The 11,640-nt window shown below is 44.9% G+C and overlaps 1 protein-coding gene across 1 annotated transcript; it reads right to left on the bottom strand.

Moving 5' to 3' along the window:
* Positions 1-8,369: 8,369 nt before the first annotated feature.
* LOC104526449 (leucine-rich repeat and fibronectin type III domain-containing protein 1-like protein) lies at positions 8,370-9,749 on the bottom strand. The gene has a single exon (XM_010169900.2). The coding sequence runs from the start codon at positions 9,747-9,749 to the stop codon at positions 8,370-8,372; it is 1,380 nt and encodes a 459-aa protein (XP_010168202.1).
* Positions 9,750-11,640: the final 1,891 nt, after the last annotated feature.

Below are 11,640 nucleotides of genomic sequence, written 5' to 3'. Positions count from 1 at the left end.
TTCCTGCCCAGATGCAACACCCTACACTTTCATTAAGTTTTTCCCTGCCCAGCAGCTCCTGTTGGGAGCAGGAACCATTCTATGATTCTATGAACATAAAGGCTTTTCCCCATAAATGGAAAACTGAAGAAGAGGTTTCCAAGTAGAAACTCCCTGAAGAAGCCTGGAAAACTGTCTTGAAAACTGCTATGCTGCAAGATGAGGAAAAAAACCTACCAAAATTAAAGGCAAAAGTGACAAATCATGGGATCCATTGTATTTACAGATGTCAGGTAGCTCCCGTAGTCCATTGGTATATCAAACTCCTGGAGGAATGTCTGCTGGCAGGGTGAAGAAATGCAAACATGACCATTTGCCCATGATTTCCTCCTTACAAAGAGGCACCACTCATGTGCCCACTTGCTGGATAACCACGTCAATCCCAAGATAACTCAAAAATCACTCAGTTACTGCACACACACCCGGCATCTCCAACAGCTGAGAGGTGCACTACACAACCAGTCATCCTGGTAGACCATCCATAGAGTGCACATGAAGGTCCAGCGTGTCAAGGGCACCCAGAAAAGAAACACAAAGTTTTATGGCACGTGCCTGACCGATGAGGAGCAATTAAACCTCTTTCAAATTTCCCTGTTGGAAATCTAACCTGGTCCTCAGGTTTTTCCATTGCACTGAGCTGAACTAATTTAGGAATGTTTTGAGCAGACGTAGCGTGGCTGATTCCAACTGCTTTTCACACAGCAGATGCAATCATGGCTATATTGATCTGGCAATATATCACCTTTTCTCCATGAGCACCAGCTCTGCCCTTTATAGAACAGTCCTTTGTACTCCGTATTAAAAGCAATCTGCCTCTCCATTTCTAAGTTTCTCCCTCAACAAAGAAAACAAGGAGTTGATGTTCATTATCAGCAGTTTTATGCAATATATATAGTGTCCCAATTATCTATAGAGAGGCATCGCTATTAAATACTCATCTTCTCATTTATAGCATGTAGTTGCAGCTAATTAAAGTTAGATGATCACTAGCTATGAAAGATTAAACTCAATGCTTAGGAGACTATTGCCTTTGATGTTAGGAGATCCAGCTTCTAATTGACTAGGACATCAATCAGATTGTTATGAAGCATTAGTAATCTGCTGCTTTTATCAGCTGGGCTACAAATTGAAGTTTATCCAGCCTGGCTCAGAAATACGGAATTCACGGGGGGTTTTTTGTAATTTGCCAGCCACTTGAGGAATCATAGAATCATTGAATGGTTTGGGTTGGAAGGGACCTTAAAGCTCATCCAGTCCCAACCCCCCTGCCAGCAGCAGGGACACCTTCCACTAGACCAGGTTGCTCAAAGCCTCATCCAACCTGGCCACAAACACTTCCAGGGAGGAGCAGCCACAGCTTCTCTGGGCAACCTGGGACACTGTCTCACCACCCTCACATCAAATAATTTCTTCCTCACATCTCAGCTCCACCTCCCCCCTGCCACTTTCAAGCCATCACCCCTTGTCCTGTCACTCCCTGCCCTTGGCCAAAGTCCCTCCCCACCTTCCTGGAGCCCCTTCAGGTACTGGGAGGCCACTGGAAGGTCTCCCCGGAGCCTTCTCTTCTCCAGGCTGAACAGCCCCAACTCTCTCAGCCTGTCCTCACAGCAGAGCTGCTCCAGCCCTCACATCATCCTCGTGGCCTCCTCTGGACTTGTTCTAGCTGCTCCAGATCTCTCTTGTGATGGGGGCTCCAGAACTGGACACAGTATTCCATGTGGGGTGTCAGGAGAGCGGAGCAGAGGGGCAGAATCCCCTCCCTCCACCTGCTGCCCACGCTGCTCTGGGTGCAGCCCAGGACACGGTTATTGGCCTCTGGGCTACCAGCGCACGTTGCCGGCTCATGTTCAGCTTCTCATTCATCACCACTCCCAGTTCCTTCTGTTCAGAGCTGGTCTCAAGCCCCTCACCACCCAGTCTGTATTTATGTTTGGGAAACACCAGCAGACAAAATAAGGAGCACCTGCAGTTCCCTTCAAGGGGATTTTGAGCATCAGCCCTGCTTCCAGCCCCAACCATTCTATGATTCTATGAGGCTCCAAGAGAAAGGTGACCCAAGGTCTTGCAGAGATAAGTCATATCCCAGAACCTAACACACAGAGGAATTTTCATAAAGGTACGTAGGACCTAGATCAGGGTACAAAAAAAGTGCATCTTCATCTCTACCTCCACATGGACACGTGTGTGCATCATGACAAAGCAGCAAAAAATAACAGCGTGGTTTCTCTCCTAGCTTGTGTTCTAAAGCTTCTCTGATATTCATCACTATTATTTGAGTATCAAAAGGTCAGTTCTGCTGATGGCTCTTTCCCAAAACTAACACTAGAAACCCGGGCAGGATATTTGAGCAACGACAGTTAAACTAAAATTATAGCATTGTGGAGTCCAAATTGCACAGGAACCGTAATCAGCATCAAGACTGGAAGCTGTTTAAAGAATACAGCTCCATTTCCAGCTCAGAGAAGGAAAAGCTGCACAAAGTGGTTATTACGATTCTTGATTCACTCTTCAACAAGAGTTTCCGACCTTTTCTCTGCAAACAAACAAGGTTCTTACTTTCAATATTGATGTTTTCTGCAAATTGCTACCTGCACTTTAATTTACTGATTCCACTCATCTTGCCAGATACTTTGATGCAATTTTCTTTCTCCATAACTAATGTCTGCCTTCAATTTCCCTAAACTGTGTCCCAGGAGATAGGTCAATGTGATAGTTTCCATTTCACAGATGGAGAAGAGTCACCCAATTCACCTGAAAAAAAACAGCCAGAGTCAGAAGCACAATTCCTCTTCTCTTTTCCATATTTACCACAGGGAAAAATGTTGTGTGGCTACGTGTTGTGTATCTCTCAAACCAGGACCAAGAAGGAAGGATGATGGTGCCATTATGTGCAAGTGAACACAGGTGGTGGAACCATGTGCAGGGTCCATACGTTGTTCTCACGTACACAAAGGGATGATTTGGTCCCCATTCAAAGGGAAAATTAAGAAGAATATAATCTTCCCTTTCCTTTATTTATGGGCACAGATCACACAGAATCACAGGATGTCAGGGATTGGAAGGGACCTCAAAAGATCATCCAGTCCAACCCCCCTGCCAGAGCAGGAACCTCAATGAGATCACACAGGAAGGCGTCCAGGTGGGTCTTGAATGTCTCCAGAGAAGGAGACTCCACACCCTCCCTGGGCAGCCTGTCCCAGGGCTCTGGCACCCTCACTGGAAAGAAGTTTCTTCTCAAGTTGAAGCAGAACCTCCTGTGTTCCAGCTCACACCCATTGCCCCTTGTCCTACCATTGGGCATCACGGAGAAGAGCCTGGCTCCATCCTCCTGACATTCACCCTTTACATATTTATAAACATTAATGAGGTCTCCCCTCAGTCTCCTCTTCTCCAAGCTAAAGAGCCCCAGCTCCCTCAGCCTTTCCTCAGCAGGGAGATGCTCCACTCCCTTCATCATCTTGGTGGCTCTGTGCTGGACTCTCTCCAGCAGTTCCCTGTCCTTCCTGAACTGTGGGGCCCAGAACTGGACACAATATTCCAGATGTGGCCTCACCAGGGCAGAGTAGAGGAGGAGGAGAACCTCTCTTGACCTACTAAGATGAACCCACATTTATCTACAAAGACCTACCCAGAGGGAGAAAGAAATGGAGAGGTGAGGAAAAAGAAAAGAAGTCAAAGGAGCAAACTTAAATTCTCAAGATAAAGCCAAGTTGCCATAGCAACTGCTCTTCCCGTGGTACCGCTCGGCTTGATAGAAGCGACAGGTTTCTGATGCATCCTGCACCGCTTCATACTTTTTTTTTCCCCAGGCAGCAAGTTATCACCTGCCAGAAATAAATTACACAGTAGATTTAGGTAAAAGGAAGCTTTTCACCTTCTGTAAAAGTCCTTTGGCAGGACTTGAAGCACCGCTGCTGGGTGTGCTGCTACACATTTATTTACATCTTCATATAGCAACAGATTGACTCCGTGAAATAAATGTGGATATGTTTTTTCCAGAAAGATGGGAATCTAATTGGGGTCATTATGATTGGACTCGATGATCTCAGAGGTCTTTTCCAACCAGGTGATTCTATGATTCTATAGAATCATAAATAAAATAGAATCATAGAATCTATAGATTCTATAGAGTCATAGAATGGTGTTGAAGGCCAGGCTGGATGAGGCTTTGAGGAACCTGGATGAAGATGATCTGAGAGCTGGAGCATCTCTCTGGTGAAGAAAGGTTGAGGGAACTGGGCTTGTTGAGCTTGGAGAAGAGAAGGTTCTGGAGAGACCTCACTGTGACCTTCCAGTACCTGAAGGGAGCTGAGGAACAGGTAATTAGAAGCCAAATGATAGAACAAGGGGTGAGGGCTTGAAACTGGAAGAGGGGAGATGGAGATGAGATGTGAGGAAGAAATTCTTGGCTGTGAGGGTGGTGAGACCCTGGCCCAGGTTGTCCAGAGAAGCTGTGGCTGCTCCTCCCTGGAAGTGTTTGTGGCCAGGTTGGATGAGGCTTTGAGCAACCTGGTCTAGTGGAAGGTGTCCCTGCTGATGGGACTGGATGAGCTTTAAGGTCCCTTCCAACCCAAACCAGTCTGGGATTCTATGTTTCTATGGTTTGGGTTGGAAGGGACCTTAAGGATCATCTAGTTCCAACCATGACCATGGTCTTGACCATGCAAAGAGTCAGTAAATAAACCTGAGGACTCTTGTTTCTCCAGCACATGTTAATGTCTTCTGCTTAAAACACTCGGGCATTTCTAGCATAACCTGAAGTAGTTCAGGTAACTGTAAATGCAGAATTGCTGCCCAATTACCGTTCCTCTCGCTTTAGCACAAAACTTCCTTCAAGGATCTCAATTTGATGATTACTCACCCTGGGAACCGAAGGAGAACACATGGATTTTCATCTTTGAGAGGCCCATTACACTCCAGTCTATTACACTGGATTATTTGAAATCGCTGCTCTGCCATTTGAAGCATGGAGTATTTTATGGTTTTGTTACCAACCTGAGCCTCTCGGTTAACAGGAATCTGGGGCATGGATATATAATATTCTTCTCCATTTCTTCCACATAACTCTTCTTTAGGAACAAAGCCCTCCTTCAGCAGCAGCACTATTCAACTCTACAGATTTATTAACCAACTACCATGTGAGTCAGTCGTTTATTTTTAGAGACTTTGGGAAGTTTCAAACTCCTGGAGAATGAATCGCTGCCGTTGTACGAAGGCTGCCAGGTTGACTGACCAGTTCTTATGGCAAAGGATGAAATAAATCCCATTAAACAACTCTTTTATGCTACTGGCCGTGACTGTGATGCACCCACCATCTCTAGCTGCTTCACATGACTTTGTAGTGGGAGAATTAAATGAAATCCCTTTAAAAACCCCAGTCACAACTATCAAGATGTCTCTGCTTCACATTTCCCTTCCTTGGCAGCTCTTTCAAACAGCAATGTCACAAATGTTCTCACAGCTGACAATTAAATGAGGCTTCATCTTCCAGCCAGCTCTTCACCATCCCTGTCAGACACCAACAAGGCATCCTCCCACCTCCTCTGAAGAGACCTTTGCTTACCCTCAACCGAGTCCTCCTGCTTCCTCTCTAGCTCATAGCCCTGACAACTGGAGGATGGATGGCATCCTTCCTCAAAAGACACTCAGGGGATGGGCATTTTAACATGAGACTTCTGAAAATCCCAGGTGATTGGAAAGTGAAACATCTGTTTTCAAGGGCTTCACGCAAATTTCAGACGTGGTTCTTTGGTTTTTTTAAACAAGACTCTGTTTGCAGTGGTAGGTATTTGAAATATAGAATATTTGATAGAGTAGAACAACTGTCACACATTCCTTTCCTTAGGAAACTGCTTCCTAAAGCACTATATTTGAACCCAAGCTTTCAGGTATATTTCTGAAGCTATTAAATGTCATTCTCCTTTCACTCACTCTACTCCAAACCAGTAGCAACCAGTGGCATTACATTCATTGTGCTGGGTTTGTGGGGTGGCAAATGTTTTGGTAGAGGGGGAATGGGCTACAGGGATGGCTCCTGTGAGAAGCTTTCGAGAAGCTTCCCCAGCTTCAAGGTGGACCTGCATCCAGACCAGGCTGAGCCAGTCAGTGATGGTGAAGCACCTCTGGGAATCTGTATTTAAGAAGGAGAAAGAGCAGTTGAGCAAGAACTTCAACAACAACCTGTAGAGGAGAGAGGAGGGGGATGTGAGAGAAACAATTACAGACACCCAGGTCAGTGAGGAAGGAGGGGTAGGAGATGTGCCGGAGCAGAGTTTCCCCTGCAGCCCATGGTGAGACCTGCTGTTACCCTGCAGCCCATGGTAATATGTCAGGCTGTCACCCTGCAGCCCATGGAGGTTAATGGTGGAGCAGATGCCCACCTGTAGCTCATGGAGGACCCCACACTGGAGCAGGAGGCTGTCCGTGAAGGCCGCTGTGACTATGTGGAGAGCTCAGGACAGAGCAGAAGACCCCAGAGACACCAATAGAAGATCAGAGGAAGGAGGTATGCTGGAGCAGAGGTCCTTCTCCACCCCATGGAGGAGCCCATGCTGGAGTCACAGGCTGCGTCCAAAGAAGTCTGTGACTCCTTGGGAAGCTTGCACTGGAAGAGTCTATTCCTGAATTATTGTCACCTGTGGGAGGGACCCACGCTGGAGCAGTTCATGAAGAACTGCAGCTTGTGGGTGGGTCCCCAGGCCAGAGCAGGTGGGAGTGTGAGGAGTCTTTCCCCTGAGAAGGAAGGAGCAGCAGAGACAACGTGTGATGAACTGACTGCAACCCCCAATTCCCCATCGCCCTGTTCTGCCTGTGTGGAGGAGGTAGAGACATTGAGTGTGAAGTAATTTGAGCCCGGGAAGAAGGGAGAGGTGGGGAGAAGAAAATGTTTTAAGATGTGGTTTTATGTCTCATTATCCTACTCTGATTGACTGGCAACAAGTTAAATTTCCTTCCCCAGGTTGTGTTTGTTTGTGACCATCATTGGTTCGTGAGCCCTCCCCATCCTCATTTCAACCCACGAGCCCCTTTGTTATGTTTTCTCTTCCCCATCTCACTGTGGGTGGGGAGTGAGTGAGCGACTGCATTGTCTTAGCTGCCAGCTGCCGCGAAACCACCACAATTCAAAACATTATTACTCAGTTTCGAGAAATTCTCATCCTTATGAAGCCAAACCAAATGCTAGCTCCCACTTTAAAGGCATTCCACCTCTCCCTACCCCTTCCACTCCCAGCTAATCACAAACAAAAGCCTATAAAGACAGAAATCAGAACCTCAACCACCCCTGCAGGAGGGAGCAGCTACAAACTCCATTTGCACGCCGTCCACTGAGAATTAATATCAAATAGTGATTCTCAAATAAACTTCATCAACTAAATTCCAGCAGAGAAATGTGAAATCCACATAATATATAGAACCCAAAATTTTCTGTGCAGTCTCCAACTCATAGCAGTGACTTTTATCCCCAGGACACTACAAAAATGGAGAAAAGGAAGCAGGAGGTGACTGATAAGAGCTGAAGGTTTGGCACAACGTGATAAGGCCACATCCACGTAGGCAGAATGTTGCTTTGAGTAGCTCACAACTTGAAGCATCTTGATTTTTTTTTTTCCTCTCCTCCCCATATTTGAAGCAAAATAATTGCACTTTAATCAGCGTGAAAGGTAACTAAAATCTCCATCTCTATTTCCTTAAACATTAACAAGAAAGATATTGCTCATCAGCTTCACTTGGTCCATTAAACTGGACTATGAAACTTAATTATGTCTGTAAAGAGTTTAGACATCCTCAAGAGGCAGCCCAGAAGCAGATGTATGACTGGTTTTAATCGTGTAACTCCTCAACAACAGGAGTTTAACAAGCAAAATCTAAGGCAGCCACTGGCTCCTCATCCCTTATTTTATAGTTATTTGCAAGACATCATCTATCTGGACTTCTCTAAGGCCTTTGACATCATCACCCACAATATCAGGGCCTGTAGCAATAGGACCAGGGGTGATGGTTTGAAATTAAAAGAGGGACGATTTGGACTAAATGTAAGGAAGGAATTTTTTACACTGAGGGTAGTGAGACATGGACCAAGTTGCCCAGAGAGGTGGTAGAAGCCCCATCCCTGGAAACATTCATAATCAGGTTGGACAGAGCTCTGAGCAACCTGATCTAATTGAAGATGTCCCTGCTCACTGCACTGGGATTGGACTAGATGGTCTCTTCCAACCCAAACCATTCGATGATTCTATGGCAAGATAGCTCTCATTCCACAGACCATGTCAAACTATGCTCTCCTTTTTTCTCCCTTCCACCACCTACTTGACCAGAGGTATGAGCATGAGTTACCTGTACACTAGAATGTCATCAGCAGAGCTGTTATACTGAATCTGGTACATTCGAATCCCGGGGAGGTGATGCTGAGAAGGCCACTGGATAAGAGCAGAGGACGATGTCAGCTCAGCAACCACAACCACCTTCTCTTGCTGAGCCTTTGTTTCGTTTGGAAAGCTTGACTTGGCAGATATGAGAATATCTGAGGGGCCAGGCTCCGCGTCTTTATCGCAGTTGGTGCTGTTAGCAAGGTTGGGGTACGGGGTGACGAGGAGTTCGACTGGAGCCGTCGACTCTCCCGCTGCATTTGATGCTATACAGGTAAAAGTGCCCTTGTCAGTCAAAGAAGTAACCAAAATATCCAGAGTACCATTCTCATAAGAAATCGTCCTAGATGTGTTAGAGACCAGCTTCCCATCGGGTGAGATCCAGCGAACGTAGGGATCTGGATCACCAACAGCTTTGCACTTCAAAGAGATGCTTTGGCCTTCCGTCGCTGTTAGTTTTGGGGTTCGGTGAGTTATCATTGGGGGTTCACAGACAAATTCCTCCTCTTTAATAGACCAAAAGTATTTGCCCATCAGTTCTGGTGGAGAAGCGCAGGTTTCTAGATCATCTTCTCTGGTGAGACGTCTCAGCCACACGAGTTCACAGTTGCAGTGCAGAGGATTCCCTCCGAAGCTCAGCACCAGGGACGACAGTGGAGATCCTTTAGACTTGGCGTACACCGGTATTCTGGAAAACAAAGGATCAGGAGGGATCTTTTTCAACTTGTTAGAGGTCATGTCTAGGCGGGCAAGTTTGTGAAGGTTTGAGAAGATTCCCTCTGGCACAAACTCAATGAGATTATGATCCAAACTGACCGTATTGACATTAGAAAGTTTGGCAATTGTTTCCCAAGGAACGTTAACGAGATTGTTGTAGGACAGATCCAGGTCTTCAATGGTTTCAATAAAGTCATCCAATGACCCAGGAGAGATATAGTTTAATTGATTATTACTGAGTATCAAATGCCGAAGGTTAATTAAACCTTTGAAATGATCTTCATTGATGTAAGTCAGTCTATTACTATCCAAGTGTAAGGCGTGAAGGCCTTTCAGATCAAAAAATGCATAAGGCATGATTTGACTTATTGTATTCCTCGAGAGCGTCAAATGAATCAGATTAGTCATGTTTGCAAAATCTTTTCTCCTAAGTGTAGTGATAAAGTTATCCATTAACCTTAGTTCTGCTGTTCTCCTGTCAATACTGGGGGGCACAAAGAGAAGCCCCGTCTTCGTACAGAGAATTGTGAAGGATGGAGATAGGTTTTGACACATACATCTTTTGGGACACATCATGGCCTTCACAGCTGTGCTAATAACCAGTAGATAGACAATCAGCCTTTCCATCGTAAGAAAAATAACAGACCTAAAGGGAAACAAAAAAAAGTAATAAATAAATAAATAAAAAGCCATGTAAATATATTTTAATTGGGTGTTAGAAATAGGTTTACGTTGAAGTTTTCATTACCAGTCCACCTGGTAATAATGAAATAATAATAATGAAAGTACCTGCTAATATTAACTTGGATGTTTTTAGAGCGAACAGCTTCTAGTCCTGTGCTAGTTTGGCTCCACTCTCCTCCCGACAGCTTGAGATTGACTGTGAGACAACAGCCCATCACTCCCTCTGCTCTGGGATGCACTTACCAGGGTTATCTACCTACCAGCAGCTCTTTACAACCCACAGCGTTGACAGTTGTACTTTAATAGGTGGGACAAAGCAAGACTTGAAGCTGCTACTTGGTGAGAGGAATGTGAGGGGGGGAAATAAATTAATATACAAGATTTTTTAGGTTAAAAGTACCATCTTGTGGTGGGTTTAGCCTGGCCGGCAACTAAACACCACGCAGTCGCTCGCTCACCATCCCTCAGTGGGATGAGGGAGAGAATCAGAGGGGTAAAAGAGAAAACGTGCGGGTCGAGATTAAAACAGTGTAATAGTTGAAATAAAGTAATAATTAAAATAATAGTGATCATCTCAGTAATAACGAAATACACAAATGAGTCACGCACAGTGCAATTGCTCACCACCTGCCAAACAATGCCCAGCCAATTGCCAGATAGAGATCCCCAGAGCAAAGATAATCCCAAAAAACTGAAACCATAATCCCAAAAAACTGAAACCATAATCCCAGAACACAGAGCCTAAGCAATCCCTGAGAGAATCCCAGAGCTTTCCCATCAACTCTCATTAATCTACTGAACATGGCATGTGATATGATTTGGAATATCCCCTTGGCATATGCAAATGCCAATTTGGGTTTGCTAATTTTACTCCCCCCCCCCCCCCCTTTGTCCTTTACACCTGCCAAGTGGCAAAATACAAAGTCCTTCGACTTCCAATGACAATTGAAAACATGAGCACGTTACCAACGTTCTTCTCATACCAAATCCCACCCTGAAACCAAAATGCAGTTATTCTAAGAAGAAAATTAACTCTGTTGCAGTCAAACCAGGACACATCTACACAACTTTCTTTACACAGACCCAACTCTTTGCTCGGGCCAGAACCTCATCTCAACCTGCTTATCGCTTCATTACGTTGTCATTATGCTCCCCTCACTTATTTGCCATTGTACATGTCCAACATCATTTTTTTGGCTTACCCTTCAAGCTCATCTGTGCTTCTCCTCACACTTATCTATACCCAGCAGTGAGCTCTTTGCAGAAATCCATGTTTTAAGGACAAGATTAGTTGTTTTTTTCCTCCCCAGGAGATGGCAGACGCCTAAAACTTGTACAGCAAATAAAGAGAAGGAGAAATACCTTCAAAGGTATTTCTGAAAAGCAAGGCTGTGTTCAATCAGAGAAGCAGGTATGTACATATATATATATATAGTTTATTTTTTTTCTGTCCAGCACAGGTAGCAGCTTTAGAAAATATCAATTTCATAATTGCATATGGCTTTGGTCAATGAAATTATCTCTGGGACATCTTGTGCGTGCCAAGTTATTTCCCATTGTAGCTGAAGTGTTTGCTTGCTATACCAAAGGCAGATTTGCATTTCTACTTTACCACCAGCTGGTTGGAGAATTGCTAAGCATTAATTGTGGTGACTCAAGCAACCATGAAGGCTAAAACTCTCCGTCTGCAACGTAAATGACTCAAACTGTGGGTTTGATTCCAATTCCAAACTCGAGCTGGCAAATCCTACTCCACAAGGAGGGCAGTAGCCTTTCTGCAAATGAACTGGTGTAGTTTTACTTCACGTGTGAACTCTAAGAGCATTAGAGATCA

The sequence above is a fragment of the Antrostomus carolinensis genome, unplaced genomic scaffold, assembly GCF_000700745.2.
Source record: "Antrostomus carolinensis isolate BGI_N321 unplaced genomic scaffold, ASM70074v2 scaffold15976, whole genome shotgun sequence".
NCBI lineage: Eukaryota > Metazoa > Chordata > Aves > Caprimulgiformes > Caprimulgidae > Antrostomus > Antrostomus carolinensis.
Note: the sequence above shows the minus strand (reverse complement) of the source record. Positions and strands in the feature narration are given on the sequence as shown.